The sequence below is a fragment of the Anolis sagrei genome, chromosome 3 (genome assembly GCF_037176765.1).
Source record: "Anolis sagrei isolate rAnoSag1 chromosome 3, rAnoSag1.mat, whole genome shotgun sequence".
Classification (NCBI taxonomy): Eukaryota; Metazoa; Chordata; class Lepidosauria; order Squamata; family Dactyloidae; genus Anolis; species Anolis sagrei.
Window position 1 is genome coordinate 73,564,365 of NC_090023.1, and position 18,536 is coordinate 73,582,900.

At 38.1% G+C, this 18,536-nt stretch overlaps 1 protein-coding gene across 5 annotated transcripts in view; it reads right to left on the reverse strand.

Moving 5' to 3' along the window:
* Positions 1–18,536, reverse strand: part of DSCAM (DS cell adhesion molecule) — a 396,804-nt gene that overhangs the window by 55,250 nt on the left and 323,018 nt on the right. For 3 of the 5 annotated variants that reach the window (XM_060770299.2, XM_060770298.2, XM_060770300.2), the window contains exons 22-27: positions 13,938–14,055; positions 12,197–12,360; positions 10,643–10,741; positions 9,356–9,544; positions 7,905–8,195; positions 4,408–4,584 (exon numbers count right to left, since the gene is read on the reverse strand). In XM_060770299.2, coding sequence (XP_060626282.2) covers positions 4,408–4,584; positions 7,905–8,195; positions 9,356–9,544; positions 10,643–10,741; positions 12,197–12,360; positions 13,938–14,055 — 1,038 coding nt within the window. Of the gene's footprint in view, positions 1–4,407; positions 4,613–7,904; positions 8,196–9,355; positions 9,545–10,642; positions 10,742–12,196; positions 12,365–13,937; positions 14,056–18,536 lie in introns of those variants that run through there. The other 2 variants (XM_060770301.2, XM_060770302.2) reach the window with 2 other exon arrangements.

Below are 18,536 nucleotides of genomic sequence, written 5' to 3' on the forward strand. Positions count from 1 at the left end.
TATATGGTAACTCTGATGACTTAATACTTTACCTTTAAAATAGTTTCAGTTATTTTTATTATGCAACTTCTGTGTTGTGCAGCTCAACAATGCCATGAGCGATGTACCAAAATAGGTGGCTTGACTTTATTCTCATTCATTCAAATGAAAATGTTTTCTGGGTTGCTGTGAGTTTTCTAGACTCTAAAGCCATATTCCAGAAGCATTCTCTCCTGATGTTTCGCCTACATCAATGTCAGGCATCCTCAGAGATTGTAAGGTCTGTTAGAAACTAGGCAAGTTAGGTTATATATCTGTGGGATGTCCAGGATGGAAAAAAGATTTCTTGTCGGCTTGAGGCAAATGTGAATTATGCAATTGGCCATCTACCGTATGCCCCCAGTTATGGTGGCTATGTGCCCTATCTATCCTTCTGCTAGAAGGATGCAAGTATAGAAATGAAAATTCAGAATCTTATACTCTAATTTATGCAGAAATCAATATATTTCACCATAATGGGAAAGGTATTGAGAAGGTTAATACACTTGTTGACCGGTTGATGGAAAACTTCACGGTTTCTGCTCTCTTTCCCTACTTATGGTTTCTCCTTTGCAATTTCCGATTTGGTTGGGATAATATTCTGTCCTTGTGGTCATGAGGAAAATCCCACCAATGACACAGGAACCTACTTGGCACTCTGTGAGAACATGTTTCCACCTCAGCATCCCCTTTTTAGTTTAATGTGTGTCCAGGTTAAGTCGGATTTAATGAGAAAGAACCATAATAACAAGTACTTTGAAGTTTCCTGTCAACAAATAAACAAGTAAATCCCCTAGACCAAATTTCCTGAACTGTGGATAAGGACCCCAAAGTGAATGGTGGAGTCCCCTAACTGAATGGTGGGTGTTGTGAAAGGCGCAGGGTAAGAGGAACCCCCTCCTGTCACTGCTCCTTCAGTTGAACTCAAGCTATTAAGGGAAGGGAAAGAGGCCTGGCTGATGCAGATGACCACATGGATGGATGAGGGAAAAACAAAACAGCTTCACAACAAAAGAAGAGGAGGTGGTGTGTGCCAAGGAAAGACTGGGGGGGGGGGGGAGGTATGTAAGGACAAAGGAGGAGGACAAAGAAACCTCTGTAGACATTTACTGCCTGTCCTTCTATCCTACTGTACCCCCTTGCTTGAAGAAATCTGTTTTTCTTTTTTGTTCTTGAGGGGAGGGTTATTTTAAGGATTCCACTTCAATCTTTCTGCATACACACAGAGCAAACCTCGACTTTGCCATTTTGTATAAAGGACACCATTTTATTACACCTTTGCATATCATGGAAGTTGAGCATTCACAGGTTTTGGTATCTATGGGGAATCCTAGAACCAGACCCCAGCAGGGCCACTGTATTTAATTTAAGAGGTTTGGTTTTGATGTACTTGGAACATCAAACAAGCAGTAATATTTATTGTTGTGATACAGCTGGCTCTCCATATTCACATATTTAACCATCTGATATTTTAAAGTAGCTTGATTTGTATACCTATTTCATATATTTATATTTAATATATTTATGTGCCTGGGACCACATATACATTTCTTGGGGACAAAGTTTAAGAGGCCCTATCTTAGACAGTTTTCCCTTCTATGGTGAGATGCATTTTATTCCGGTACAAAGTATATTAATAATTTCTAAATGTAGATCCATAAGAGACCTTTCAATGAAAGAGGGGGTGACTTCCAGCTCACTTCCTATAGAAAAAACGCATCACTTGGGGCTAATATGGTTTGCTAGGGCAAATACAGACACAATTGCCCCTGAAGCCCTGCATTTGAGAGCATTTAGGAGCTTTTAATGAACAGATACAATGGTAGTGCAATCCTCCAAGATCTCCTGAGAGGACAATGCAACTTCCCAAATCCTGACAATTGCTCAGTCTTGATCTAGAAATGTTTTTGACAGCTCTGGAATGAGACAAAGACTCTAATTAATAACAAAATGATATTTCAATTGGTGGATAGAAAAATTCCAGGGGTTTCCTGGGCTATTTCCCAGATGCTTGGAATGTGAGGTTCATCCTAATACCACCATTTGGGTAGGCTTCATTCCCCCCCACCAACTAAGCTATTATAAACACTGCTATTAGGATGTGAATAACTCAGTGCAAGCATGCTACAATCAGTTTATACCTTTGGCAATAGTATTGCATGCTTGAATTCCTAATCCTCTTTAGGAATACAAACCCACAAATGACAAACCTCACATATGACACTGAATCTGCCTCTGAATCTGCAAATGACAACTCTCAAATATGACACTGAAGCTTCCCGCTGTTTATGCAGAAGTAATACTAATAGTGCCAGTTTTTCTTTTTCCTAATTTCTCTTCTCCTGACATCAGAAAAATGAATGCACTGGGGGGGAAAACTATCCGACGTGACATATTTACTTTAAACTGGGGGGGGGGGGGAGTCTATTGCCAACTCTAATAACAGACTTGCAGGGATATTAAATTTGATAATCAAATAATCATCTTGCACAATATATAACTGAACATCTGTACAGCTGGAAAGTAAAACATAGGAATTCTAGTCATTCTGCTCATCTTTGTTTGTTAGTGTCATGCCAGATATAATTCTGAATCTTTTTTCAGATATGCCTCCCTGGGAAATTATCAGCAACCCAGAGGCTTTCAACTGAGCTTTGCTACATTCAAGAATATATTTTTTTGGGGGGTTGAACTGCATTTGGGAGCAAAGGAAATACAGTTGCTGCAGCAGGACTCAGTCATGAAGCCACAAAACTGAAAGTGCCTGATTCTCTTCTGGCAGTCAGCCTCTCTGTGTGGCTCCTAAGTCAGCACTGCTAACACAGTCATAAGGCAAGATAAAGATGAAACCTAATACCACTTACCAAACTCAGTCCCTCAGAATAAAATAATAAAAAAAGAAACTTCAAACAATATAGTAAAAGCACAGGAAGAAAAGAAAACTCTTCAAAATATTTGCCCCAAATCTTATCTTTAGAAACATAAAGAGGATGTTGCTGTATGTACATCGGCTTTGTCAGATGTCATGCCAAATGGGCAGATGTCAAGGTTAGAACTGGCACAATGTACAATTGTGGGGACATGGGCCTTTGATATGGATGGAAATACTCGCTATTATTCATTTCCTGGCTGAACACTAAGAAGCCTTGCCAGCAAGAATAACGCAGGGGTTTGCACACATTTTGCCTAGAACATGATTACCATGAAGTATTTCAGGAAATCTTTCTGCACAGAAACTTTTTGGGGTAAAAAAATGATTTATATATAGAAACCCTATGCTGGAATGGTACTGGGGGGGGGGGGGGGGTTCATAAAAATAGTAGGGGTTTTTTTTGTGGAAAACAACATGCTTTTCATGTCTTAAAAAAGGAGTATGGTTCCCAGAAAAGCAGGTTGTCACTGTCTCTGTTAAAAGTTTTGAATTGGATGCTTCTATAGGGCAGCTCTTCAAATAGAATTTATTTATTTATTTATTTATTTATTATTAGGAGTGTTTCTATCCTGTCCTTCTCACTTCCGAAGAGGGACTCAGGACAGCTACCAACAGGCACCATTCGGTGCCAAACAATAAAACAAGCATAATATACAATTAACCTACATTAAAAACAATTATAGATACATTAAAACAATTATAGATACAATAAAACATAGAAAATGACTGATTACTGTGCAACATGTCTCTTTTTGTACAGAATTCAATTTTTTAATTTCATGTCATTCATTTTATCTTTAAAAGAATTTTATGAAATTTCTCAATTTCTTAAAAATGGAAACATTATTATTATTATTATTATTATTATTATTATTATTATTATTATTAAAAATGAGGATGAGAAGCAAAACTGACAGATTTGCTCATTCAGGCAGAGAGCTCAGCTTTTAGACATCCAGGTTTGAATCCTTGTCTACATATCCAAGGAAATAGTCATGAATTAAGGCTGCCAACTCTTTTTATCACAACGTCCTCCTATTTTTTAACCACTATGCCAGAGATACAACATGCTCCTCTCAAATAAATAGGTACAACAGTTTGACTAGTAAAGTCCATTAAGAATCACCTTTGTTTCATTTTTTATAAGAACATTTGCAAACATCATAAATTTGATGAAACATTCAGTTATCAAAATAACATATTCATTCCTCTCCAGACATGTCTCACAACCTTATGTGATACCATGGTTATCTGTCACCAAATTTGTCTCATTAAAATGTGATCATACTTTTAAATAATGATATCAGCTGTGGATAAGTGGCATGTCTAGTGTTCTGTAACATAAAATCTGACTCCAGCATCTACTTCTTACAGTTAATCTACCTAAAGGTACACTTTTTTGATGAGGTGAAAGTGACTACAATAAATCAAAACAAACATTTGTTATCCATTCTTACCTCTTAGTCTCTTTAGTCTCTGTTCCCTCCTCCTCCTTCTCACAACCAGCAGAAGCACAAAAAGCAGCAAGACCCCAACCAAGATACAGGAAATGGTCACCAGCATCTTTAGCCCTTCATTGGTTGCCAGACCTTCCTCACTTTGGACAACTGATTTAATGAGTGGAGGGATTGTACCTGGAAACAGTGTCATGACATTAGATGCCTATCAATGAAGAGAAAAGGTTGATTTTTTAAAGTGACTATGGTGTATGGAAGCCCGCCTGTATGTTCCTAAGGAGTTTAATTGATTTGGAAAGCTTCGGTGCATTATTTTTGGATGGGACATTCTGAGGCAGACATACAATGTTGCCGGTTTGAGTAAAAAGAAAAGCAATGAAACCTTCATTTCTTTGCATGAAATATTGTTATTTTCACTTCTCCAGATTCCCTGTATAAGAGAAATAAGGAAGAGGAAGGAGGGGGAAAAGTTCCTATCATCCTTGTTGGCAATGCAGGTTTTTGCCTGAGAATACTCAGATGTTGCCATTACGAGACCCATTACCAAGATCCCTTGGCTTCTGCATGTCACCCCAGGCCCCTGGCAAATGCTGATTTCTCTCTTCTCTTCCCCCCTACAAAATAGGAAAGCATAGGGAATGTAGGGGCCAGTACATTAGAAGGTAGGTTGAATAGGGGGGCATTATATTAGGTTTGCTTGTAGCATTGCCACTTCATAAATCTCCATCTCTATCATAACTCCACTTTCAGAAATCTCACTGCTATTATTGAGTTTATAAGTGGTGGAAATTCTGAACTGCAACAATCAAAGTAGATTTTTGGATATCTTTTTTTAAATGGTCTTATTCTTATTTATCTTATTTATAATGCCTTGTACCATCTTCTCTATGAAATATTCAAAGCTACATACAAGAAACCTTTGGAGCTCAACAATATTAATAATTGAAATGTATGACCTGCTTTTCAATGAGTGCTGCTGTGCCCGCTGCAGAGGGAAATTCCTCCTCTCCATTGTCAGGTATGTGCATGACTACACATAGCGACAGGTTTGGGCATGATAAGATTATTGCTTGCCAGCCAACATGTAGAAAAGGGAGGTACTGTAATGGTTCATGCTCTATCTCATCACAGGGCTCTAGTTGTCAATTTATCTTAGAGTGGGAGTTGCATCATTTCAAATGACATAAAGCACTGGGATTGTGGCGCAGCTGGCTGAGTGTCAGCTGCATTAAGATCACTCTGACCAAAAGATCATGAGTTCAAAGCCAGCCTGGGTTGGAGTGGGTTTCCAACCAATTGTGTGTAGCCTGTTGTCGACCTTTGCAACCTGAAAGACAGTTGCATCTGTCAAGTAGGAAAATTAGGTACCACCTTAAAAAGTGTGGGGAGGCTAAATTAACTGATTTATGACGCCATAAAGAAGACTCCAGCAAAGCATTCCAGCGGGGAAGCATGCGGGGAATGCAGAAGTGTTTCATCAGCATCTCAGATGGACGAGGAAAGTGACAGCTCCCCTGGTGGCCAGAAAAAGTTAAATAACCTCTGTGTATGTCTTTATATGTTTGTATGTCAAAAATTGGCATTGAATGTTTGCCATATATGTGTACACTGTAATCCGCCTGAGTCCCCTGCGGGGTGAGAAGGGCGGAATATAAAAGCTGTAAATAATAATAATAAATAATAAAAGTCTTATACCCTTTTATAAAATGGCCACTAGAGTCAACAGCACAAGGACAGAAAGCATTGTCTGAAAATGATGTCCTTTATCAGTAATTCATAGTTAATGATCACTTCTGTTGACTGAGAACTATTCAGTATCCTGTTAGAACATTTCAGTAATTTGTTAGAAAATTTTGAAAGGATTAATTTGGGTGACACCATACTTTAACGCACAAGGGGTAACTTCGTAGCTTTTGTAAATCCCAAATTTTCAAGAAGAGAGCAGTCTATCCCAGTGGTTCCCAAACTTAGGTCCTCAAAATATTCTGGACTTCATTTCTCAGAATTACTAACTGTTGGCCAAAAAGGGTGAAGATTCTGGGAGTTAAATTCTAAAGTTTGGGAAGTACTGAATATAACAAATGACATACTCTTGTTCCCAGTCTCAAAGGATGTATGTTGTGAAAACTATCAAATCAATTGCTGTTGTTGTTGTTGTTGTTTTATATTTCATTCATATTCTTCTTTTTACCCCAATACCGAGATTCAAAACAAACACAATTAATATCTGGTTAAATTACCCATGGAATGAAAACCAGTTAAAACAAATCCATTAATACATAACATTAAGATCCATTTAGACTATCAAAACAGCATTAAAATATTTGCAGCCAAATTCTAAAAGGCTGTTTCTTCTTTTTCTTTTTTAATTGTTAATGGATGGACAGCATGGAGAGAGCCAGCCTAGCCTCCCTGGATTTATAAAACAAAGTCTCTTCAAAGTATGTTCTATTTCAGATAGAAAAACCAAGATTTGTTTTCATTTTAAGCCAAAAAAAAAAAAAAAGCTTGATTGTTCTAAGGAAGGAATGGCCCATTTGAAGGTTATATATACTGACTGGAGGAAATTTTGGATCACTATAAATTCAGGACAGAATTCACTGAAATTTACAAAATGTGGGAGAAGGCAGAACCGGTCGGAACACCCATCTCTAGTTTTATATGGTCAAAGCTTTAAAAAAAAGTTGAGAAAAATTAGAGTAAATTGAAAATATATAAATGGTGGGTAATTTAAATAAAGTTAAGATGTTTTTGATATGGCAGCTTGATTTCAAAGCTTGGAGTGGACTCTGGTTCTCCTAGGTTAGAGATGTGTAACCATTGCCCTACAGATTCTGTGCACTTAGCAACCCTGGCCAGCATAATAATTGGTAAAGGATTCTGGGACATTATCTGAAATAACTGGAGGACTATATATTCCTCATCTCAGCTAAAGTTGTTTTTGAGAGTTAAATCTTGAGGAGAATGAAACCAAAGGATTACTAAAGAATAGGAGTGAAATCATGCTTTGTCACTGTCCAATGGAAGATTATTCTCTAGTTCTATAGTGATATTTAATTTCAATATCAGGGCAAGTGTATGTGGTTGGTTTGCCTGGGCAAGTCACATTTACTCAAGAGAAACCCCATGGAATGATATAAATTGGAAACAATTTGAAGGCAAACAATGACAAGAACAACAACAAAACAATTAAAGCTGGCAGACGAATGAGAAGGAATCCTGATATACTGCACTAAACTGAGCGATAGAACTGTATTGCAAAGCATGGCCATCTGAGAAACCTGCCCTAAATTTGTACAGTTCTCTCTGAAATGTTTCCATGGGACAAGAGGCAGATGGAATTTTAGACTGTAAACATCTTTACTGTTTCTATCATCTCGTTGCTACAGTTACCATATTGCAGCAGACAAAATTAAATGGCACTTAGATTAGGTTTTATGAAATTACATTATTTATGATTGTTCTTCATTAAAGAGCAATAAAATGAATGCACTTACTCCCATCATAGTTGAGCGTTGCGAATTTGGCCTGCTTCTCGGCACACCCAGCACTATTACAGACCCTCATCTGCAGTTCATACCAAGTTGCTTCCTGAAGATCGTATACAATATATGACTTAGTAAGAGATGTTCTCTGAGCTGTTGTCCATACTGTGGTCCCAAATGGCCTGTATTCCAGAGTAAATGAGGTGATTGGACATCCACCATCATTCCAGCCAATAAGGTTCAATCGTACCCGAGTGGTGTTAATACTGGCAAACAGTTCTTGTTCTTTCGAAAACTGTGGTTCTATAAGAAAATATATTTAAAGAATTTTCATACACAGAGACAGCAAAGTAGAGTTCCCTTCCAATATCATGAAACTTGTTCAGTTTTGTAATCCTTACATATAAATATCATCTACTTCCTCCTATTCTCTTTTTTCTATTTTTTTTCTATCTCTTTTCCTAGGCCAATTCAGATTTTTTTTAAAAATGTGGATGTAATGGAATGTTGATACTAGAGTTATATGATATCTTTTCCTAGAGATCCTTCTACAATTACACCAAATGGTTTTTAGCCTTCTCTGCCAAATAGTGTGGGTGACTCCCCAAATTCCAAATCCCATAATTCCATAGTTTTGAGCCATGGAAATTAAAAGTTGTGACAAACTGCATCAGTTCTACAGCGCAAATGCACCCCAAGTCAAACCCGAAGTGCAAGAATTCTGTCTACAACTACAAGTTTCTGTGCTACATCCTACACTGAACTTTTACAGAGTTTGATTTTCAGTATAAGGCTGACATTTTGGAGGAGCAGAGCTCTACTAAAAGACAAACAGCAAAGCAAAGGAAAACAAAGCAAAGCATCCTTTTGTGCCAAACAATGCGTAAGTCGATCCCTCCCCAGCTCTCACAGCAAGTGGCATCACGGATGCATAAGGCTGCATAGCGGAAAATATTTTCATCTTTGTTTGCATGGAATCCAGATGATCAAACAAAGAGGAATGTGCTTCTTTTTATTATTTCAGCTCAGGAAGAGCTTGTGCATGTCAAAGGGTCATGAGACTGAAAGGACGGTCTGTCAGTCATAAAGGTAGAGATATGGATGGATCTTTCCCAAATTTTACTCAACGTAGCAGGCTTTTAAAACATAATTGATCTTTTAGTACCATTAGCATTTATATAGTGATTTGGATGTTCAACAGTACATTATATCATGATATTAACTATTTCCCCACAAATAGCAAATTGGAGGCTAAGGGAATGATCTAAATGAGACCCTGACTGAAATTCAGATTAGGGACCTCCCTTTCACAGTTCATTCTTTTGTCCAACATACACAACCAGTTAATCTGTAGAATGACCCACTTTATGGTATAGTTAGGAAGTGACTACCCATGCTATTCACATCTGTACAAGGCAATTTTCTTTTATTTTAGAATCACAATGGAAGATGACTTCAAATACCTTTCCCTAGTGTTTTGGCTTCTATGATCTCACTGATGCGTCCTGGTCCCACTCCATTCTGGGCAGTCAGTGTGAACTTGTACCAGGTGCCACACTTCAGTGTCTCCAAACGGTAGGAACGTTCACTAGGGCTAATAGGAAAACTGCCCCACTGCTCGCTGTTGTCCTCTGAATACTGAAGTATATAACCTGTCAAGGACACCAAAACATCAGTGCTACCAGAGGTTATGTTAGCTAAATAGACACAAATCAATACATGTTTCCACACAAATGAGCAGTAAGACTTTTGAAATCTGTTGGCATTTTGGGTTAAGAATCCAGTCAGGAGATTGGCATCGCTTTTAATTTCATCACTCAGTTGGACTATGTGAGGCAAGAAAAAGGCTGCATACAAATATTCTATGTAAGCATGGTACCGTTTTTATTTGGCTTCCTGGATGTTGTTTTTTGCATTGTTTACAAAACATCTTGAAAGAAACATCTGTTCATTTGTTCACAAGAGGTCTAATTCCACATTCAAAATTCACATTGCATCATTTTACTGTGCTACACATGAGCAAAATTGGTGCTTCCCTTCAGTGGGTCAGGTTGAGACTGAGCACACTTTCAGCTTTTTGTTGTGTGAGACAGCAAGCTATTTTTGTGTCTGTTACTTTCCTGTTACCTTTGGGAAATGTTTTATTTTTTAACAGAAACCTCAAGCACTCCAGTGCAAAAGCAATGCTTTTTAAAATGAAGTTTACTCTAACACTAGACTAACAGTATAGAAAAAAGAAGAAAAAAGAGAAAGGGAAAAGGTGGAGCTGGGATTTGGTTTCACCAGGCAAGGAGCTAAAAAGCACTGCCGCCAAACATTTAACAATTCTATATGAACCCTTTGTTGGTTACACTTAGCTCGCGTACACTAATGGTATTTGAATTAGGGATGAATAAATTGTTCTGTTTACTTTTGCAAGTTCTTCAAACATAACATATGCAACCATTTTTGGTTTGCCCAAGTTGAAGGTATTTGGGATCCTCAGTTGTTGCCTGGCAGTATGAGTCAAGACAAGGCTGCTACATGTGAATCAGGAATGCCAGAAATTTGGCTTTTTGTATATTTCACATTACTCAATGTGCAATGGGCAACAGACCAAAACTACTGATGTTTCTGACTCATATGAAAGCAGTGATCCAATACTCAGAAGGCCTGTGTAAAATATTTCTGTTTTACCTTGGCTAAAGCTAATATGGCTCAGTGTATGTTTGAGACTGCCACTTGTGAATCACTTTGAAATGGACCTGTACCTCGAATAGAACTGCCTCCATTGTCTCCAGGTATCCAGGAAAGAGTGATTGAGGAAGATGTGGTTTTGGATACAGTAAGTCTTGGCTGGTCTGGTGGAACTAGGTAAAAATAGTTAAAAACAGGAAAAATGAAATGAATATGCAAAACGTTGAAGTGTTATTGAGGCATGTATTCAATAATTGTGTGGAGCTGTCGGTAAAAGCAAGTAGTATCTGTCAATGTGTCTGATTTGACACCTTCAGTTAAGATTTAGCAGAAAACTTCTCTTTTTCTAGAGCATTTAAAAAAATTTATCTGGAATTTTGCAACCTTAACTTTGTTTTTGACTTTCCTGTCACTAAAATCTTGGCACAAACATCCTCTAAGTAATTGCAAAAATATTTTCTCAACGATTACTCTACATCAAGGCTGTTAATCATATGGTTATCCAAATGTTGTTGGGCTGAAAATGCCAGCAGCCCAAGCCATCAAAACCAATGGGGAAGAATGCTGTGTAATGCAGTCCACCCTTACTTTAGATAAAAGTACAAAATTGCAACATATCCATGGTATACTTTATCAGTCCATTAACACTGATATCTGTGGAAGTACTGCCCAGCTGATTGACCAGTAGCTATCTTCACAACCTGTGGCTAGTTGGTGTGCTTTGAAATATAAGAGCAGCAGCAACAACAACAACCACAACCCCCGAATTGAAACTCAAATCAGCTAAGAACTTAAAAAGCAATACAGTTAAAACATATAAAAGGTTAATATTAAAACAAAATTAATTAAATATAGAATTAAAGAAATAATGAACTTTTATGGAATCAGAGATTGAAGGTATCTTTAGGGTAATCTATTTCTATTTCCTACTCAGTATGGGATCTACAACAAAGGACACAACTACAGCATATCAAAGATGAAGGTCAGCCATCCCAATAAATACAGCCAGACTCCTGTATCTAAGGATTATGTATCCACAAACGGAACCCTCTATGGCTTGAAGATATCTTCTTTAATCCAAAAAGCAAACTTTGATTCTGCCATTTAAATATAAGAGGAACCATTTTACTATGTATTATCTATGATGGAACTTAAGCATCTACAGATTTTGATACCCACAGTTGGATCATAGAAGCAAACCGTAAGCTACTTACAGCTCACTATGCATCTATTAAATGAAAATTCACCACCTCACAAAACAGTAAATTTCACTACATCAGACAACTCTTACCACTAGGAAGTTTCTTGTAATTTTCAGTAGAAATTAGCTTCTTTGAAGTTTTCAATCATTACCTGTAGCTCTAAAATAAATTAATCCTTCTCCTGCACAATCATCATTCAATTATTTTATGTCTGCTATTATGTCTCATTTTTCATAGCTCTCATTAACCTGTTCATCTTCCTATGGATAAAGTCCAGTTTGTTATTTTTCAAAGTCTGACTTTGAAAACTTCACATTTTGATCTCTGTGGTATTCTTTTTTGCCATGAGAAGACTTACTGAAATGATCATTCAGGTGCTTTAAGGGCACAATCAAACACAATGAAAGAAGATTTTTATTAGCTTACCTTGAACCTGCAAATTCAGAATGATTTCATCTGATCCCCAGTTGTTTGTGGCCACACAGCTGTAATAGCCCGAATCTTCTGCTTTCACAGTACGAATGACAAAGCTGCCATTACTAAAGATGCTTCTTCGCCCATCAATCATCACTAGACTGGGTGTCCCGTTACTACCTCACAGGAAACAAAATTCATACATTAAAGAGGTTACAACCAACATTACTCAGGACTGGGGTTATTTTTAATTGGGTGAGGAGGGAGAAAATGCAAGGCAAAATACTTCTGGTAAAGGGAGGGCCCTTCTAGACAGCAGGAAAATGTAGGCAAAAATAGGTCAAAGTAGCCCATTTTTCCCACATTGGAGTCCCCATAGCCCACCTCAAACCCCGGATTTTCCCTCCTGGGTGGCCAGATGCTATCCCGATTGTAATGAGGATGGCAGCCAGCTACCTGAAAACTCCAAATTTAGACCCTAAAACTTATTGGAAAGCAGCTGGCGGGTACAGAGCCTGCCAACTGCTTGTAAAGTTCTCCTGGCAAGCTATAATGGTGCCAGAGGAGAAGAGAAGGGGAATGAGGAAATCCCTTATCCACTCCTCCCCTTCTCCTCAGGCACCATTTTAGCTGGCCAGGAGAAATTTACAAGCAGGCTTTGTGCCTGCCAGCTGCTTTCCAGTAAGTTTTAGGGTCTAAATTTGAGGCTTGGGGGAGGGGGTGCCATCTCACACCTTTGGGTTCCAGGAACCCAAAAGGTGTGCGTTGACAATGGGGATTGACCCCATTAGACCTGAGCCTTTCAGGAAGTATCATGGAGTATCAAATTAATTTGAGACAAAGCAGGGTTTACCTGCTTTGTCCCAAATTAATTCTGTTTTACCAGAGGCATTATTTAGATGCATCTGGTAAAGGCCAGAAAAGCCCCGCATTTTGAGCACTGTCTGGAAGGGCCCGGAGAGGAAACAGGGGAGACATCAGGGCCTGAGTGTGGGACATTTTACATGTAAAGCAGGTTTTCAGCTAGATTAACCACTTTGATCTGACTTTCTAATTCTTTTTGGCTTATAGATGAAAACCAAATGGAAATGCAGGAGCCGTCCTACTGCCACTTACTGTTTTGAATCTATATTGCAACTCCTTGCTGCTAAAATATAGTATAGAGCAACACTTAACACATTTTACATTATTGTGAAGCATGGAAGAGACTCATATTCACCATGAGAAGACTAAGATTCACTAGCCCTGGAAAGTTTGAACAACTGAAACACTCAATGTAAGCACAATGAGAACAACCACAAAAGCAAAAATAACCCCAAGGAAAAGTCAGGAAGACTTTGGGCAGGGAAAGATGTGCATGCTCCTATTAAAACGTACTGAGGAAGGGATTGAAGAGGAAGGAGGCATACCACGAGTTCAGCAATTTGCAGAGGAAGTAAAGAAAATGACAATCTTTTTCCTTTTACATTCTTCAAAACTGTCTGTTTTCCCTACCACCCATGTATTAAAGAGCTAGAAAATTCTCAGGTTCAGCCCTACTGCTGGAAGATTAGGGTTCGAGACAGGGAAAGAGTTCCTTCAACTTTTTTTCCATTGCTGAAATTAAAAGTACCTCCCAACACTTTAACTTGCAGAATGGCAGTATAAACATTTCTGAAGGGGAGAAAAACTCCCCCATTCTGGAGTGGGCCTCCCTTGTATCAACAAATGGGCAAAGATCATTATGCAAGATACACACATCGTTGCTGGTTACCTTTCTTTCATCCATTTAACTGTAGGTACAGGATCCCCAACAGCTTTACATGGGAGGCTAATGTCCTTCATCCATGGGGTTGTCACTGTGCCACTGAACGTCAGAATTCTGGCTGGAGCTGAAGAATAAAACAGAGAAGAGTTAAAATGGAGAATGATATGGTGACATATTCTTCACGGGGGGGGGGGGGGGGGACCCAGAAGGAACTGAATATTGAAAACAATAGTGAATATCCTTCTGGTTATGTTTTTATAAAAGTAATTAATTTCAACCTAAATTACAAGGAGGAGGGATTCTCAAGACAGCAGAGAGATTTTGCATAAAAGGATTGTGAATGAGGTTGCTGGGTTACAGCAGTGTGTTTGTGCTAAACAATGTCTTAAAGCAGACTTGTCAAACTTGAAGCCCATGGGCCAAATGCAGCCCAGGATGCTCATGAATGCTGTTGAAAGAAAGGAAACATAACCCCAGGGTATATTTTAGAAGATTTCAAGTGATCCCTAGAAGATTCAAAATGTTTTTATTTAAGCAAGTGTTATCTGATCTGGTTATTTCATTTCATGGGTGCATCATGTTAAATTCTGAATGAAACATTTGGCAAAGCATGTCACATTGTTCTCTTTTTGTGATGTAGGAACCTATTTGTCTTTTCCCCATATTATTACTACTGCTGGGGCCTTAGTTCCTGTTAAAGAATTAAAGCCCAGAAACACACCTCTGTCATTACTGGTGGCATACCTTCCTGATAACTTTCCTCTATGTTTCCAACCTCACTCCCTTCTATATATCTTAAGATTCTATAGAATGGTGTAAGAAAGTTGGAAATACTCAATGTTTCTCACCAGAACCTTGAAAAGTTATTTTTTTGGAATCACATTTCCCGAAATGGACATGGGCTTTATGGGAGTTGTAGTCTAAGAATGTATGCTTTCCTAGGTTTGATCCCAAGTTCTCTTTGCCCCATTCTTCTCTCTTTGAAAACATGTGGTTTTGTGTGACTTACACTATGAACAATAGAACAGTCAGTTGTTCTTACGTGTTCTGGGATCCTGTACAGATATAAAAAATGTGAACCATCATGCCCTGTATTATTTAATGGCAGCAACATGAATTTGACACACTTCAGCATGTCTGCTTTCATGTTACTACCATAATAATATAGTGCACATTAATCTGCAGTTGATTGTATTCATGGATGTGGAGCCCACGCTTCCTCTATTGTTGTGGCTTACTTTTCACCTCCAGTAAATCTGTATAAATAAACACCTTCTTTTAATGTTTGACAAGTGGCAAAGCTACCCAAGTTCATCATAAGCAGAGTAATTTGTTTCTTAGATCTCTATTTTCTCTACTTTGACAAGGGAAGGGCTGATTGAGGAAAATGTCAACATCTCCTTTTCTATAGTGATGGAAGAAGCCCCTAAGACAAGACAGATTTTGACACTTGAATCAGCCCACAGTTTAATGTGATCATTAAAGTAAAAATAATGCAAACTTTTGAACTGCCAGGAACTTTAGATCATAATGAGTGAAGAAATGACATCTGACAAAAGATTAAGTAACATTGGAGTATTCTAGTGGTGAAACTGAGGCTAGAGTGAGAAAGACTTGGAAGCTTACGCTTCTTGGCTTTCCTCCAGGCACAGAAAGTCTTCAATACAGATGGATGAGAATTTTATTTCAGCTTCTTTCTTTTTTTCAGAACTCACACCATTTACAATTCATAAAATTCAAATGTGGGAGAAAATAAAACTTATCATTTCTGAGGAGGTGCCTGTGTGCATGAGAGAATTTTCATTACAGTTTGTGGCTCTTCAAGTAACTGTCACAAGTGAGACAAGTGTGGACAATTGAGACATTCCCAGCCAAGGGCATTAAGATAATTGGCTTTTAAATCAGGGTACCCGTAGGTGTATTTACCACATAAAAATACATAAACATAGTCATATATTGCTAAGTAATCATCTGGGAAATTAAAATCCCCCCCCCCCTTCCAAACAAGTCAAATTGATCTGAAATTGGCTACAATTGTGGTGAACAACTTCCCAAAGCCAACAAATGAGCCTGAAAATTCTCCCCAATGGTAACTGGCAATGATGCATTTTTTCTTCCAGTGTGTTGAAAAGTGATTTCATGGCCTGCACTTCTACTACTTGTCCACCTTGTTCTATCACTGCTAAAGACTCATATCAGTGCCTAAAATATCATTAAAATGATTAAAATATCATGACTGAATGAAGCAATGTATTGTCGAAGGCTTTCATGGCCGGAATCACTGGGTTGTTATAAATCTGGTAGCCAGATTTTGTTCATTTTCTTGGGGATTCTCTCACTTCTGCAGGAATCTACCGGGTACCATGCAGCTGTGGACAAGTCTACATAGGGACCACCAAACGCAGCGCCCAAACACGAATCAAGGAACATGAAACACGAATCAAGGAACATGAAACACGAATCAAGGCACTGCAGACTACTTCAACCAGAGAAATCAGCCATAGCAGAGCACCTGATGAACCAGCCTGGACACAGCATTTTATTTGAGAACACAGAAATGCTGGACCACTCTCACAACCACCATATCAGACTACACAGAGAAGCCATTGAAATCCACAAGCATGTGGACAATTTCAACAGAAAGGAGGAAACCATGAAAATGAACAAAATCTGGCTAGCAGTATTAAAAAAATCTAAAAATACAACAGCACAACAACAGAGAGGAAACAAACAAGGACATCTAATCACCTCTCAACAAAAGTTTCCTCGAGGCACTGTCAGGCCATTATATGCTAATCAAGGTGGTCAGTTGAAACATTCACACCTAGCTCCAGCAGACAAGAGTCCTTTGTCTCACCCTGGTCATTCCACAGATATATAAACCCTTTTTCCTAGTTCCAACTGCATCTATGGCAAGCATCTGAGGATGCTTGCCATAGATGCAGGCGAAACGTCAGGAGAGAATGCCTCTAGACCATGGCCATATAGCCCGAAAAAACTACAACAACCCACTGAAAGAATCAGTTTGGAGTCATATGCAATGCACAATTTTATGCATTCTAATATTCTAGGCTAACTATTGAAATTTAATTAAAATGTTATTACATGTGCTTAATTTGATTGAAATAATATGGCTATGGCAAGCCTTTCCAAAAAGATATTATAGCTTTGCAAGCACAAGATACCCTGTACTGAGTAAAATGAATTTTAAACCATTAGAAAGGTTTTTTTTTTTTAAAAAAAAGCTCAATTCTACCATGAATTCTTTCTTGTAGTGCAGTGGATGTCAATTCCGATTCAAAATGTATGGCATAGACTTGGTTGTTCTCTCTTATTCTGAGCTGCTAAATGTTGAAAGGCAATTTAATGCCCAACATTAAGCCTGAAGTTTGTGGTTTCCTGTATTTCTAGAGAATATGCAACACTCTAACCTCTGAGGAAGAGTGTCACATCATTTCCTTTCATTTTCCTAGAATCATATAATATATATTTACCTTATTCCTAAAGTAATGACAGAAAAGTCAGTGTCTTCAGCTGTTATATTGAACATATTACTGTTGTAGGAATATGTTGTCAGACCATGCAAATGAACAGATCTCATGTTATAGCTAGTATTGCTAGGTATGGTCCAAGCCTTAGAGCTACCTATGGAATTTCCCACATAGGTCCAAAATTGTTGTCCTCTTTCAGCCTCATTGGATCTCACAGCATTGCAGTGTTGCTAAAATGTTGCTGAAGGGTGGAATTCCATTATAGCTAATAAGAAATAAGTGGGCAATTACTAATGAAACCCACGGGAAAGAGTCTACAGCAAAATGTAAATGTGGCATAATCTGCATGACAAGAGCTGTAAAAATAGATCTTTCATATTTAATGGAGCTTTTTTTTTAAAAAAAAGATTCAAAGTTCAAAGCTGTCAAGCTCATTTCATAGGCAACAACTTCAACACAATTGGTAATGCAGTTAAGATTTTCCAATGTCACACAAAACATAAACCAGGAAGAATTTCAGGACCATAGGATTATAGTGCATTGTGGTGAGTCCATCACATTTGGGAAGCAGGGGGAAGGAATTGTTCCTTTTCCCACACACCCCACACCCCCACTTCAAGATAGTCCATAAGGAAGTATCTGGTACCATACATTCTGAATCTTAGGATTCAACAGTATTCAATTCACTGCACCAGTCCAACTATTGCATGCATCTTTCCTAATACAATGCATACATTCTGGTATCCAACTCAACCTAATATACACATTTTCTAACAACAGTTGCAAATGGTTCTTATTTATTATTTAAAGTATTTATAAGTTGCTCTTTAGCCATAAAGACTCCCAGCTGAGTTTACATTGTGTTTCACAGTTCTCTGTCATTTTCTCTAACATGCACATTTTTGCATACACTTTATCTTAATATACATAATTTTGTATGCATTTTTGTTTAGAAGACAACAGCATTTTTTGAGAAAAGTGTAGAATGAATGTTCTAGATTAACTACTAGGGCAAAAAAATGGACATGGGTTGTAAGTGTTTCAGTAAATCCATACTTACAACCCAACTTATGAAGCCAGAGCCACACCTCCCCAATGCAAATGAATCAAAACA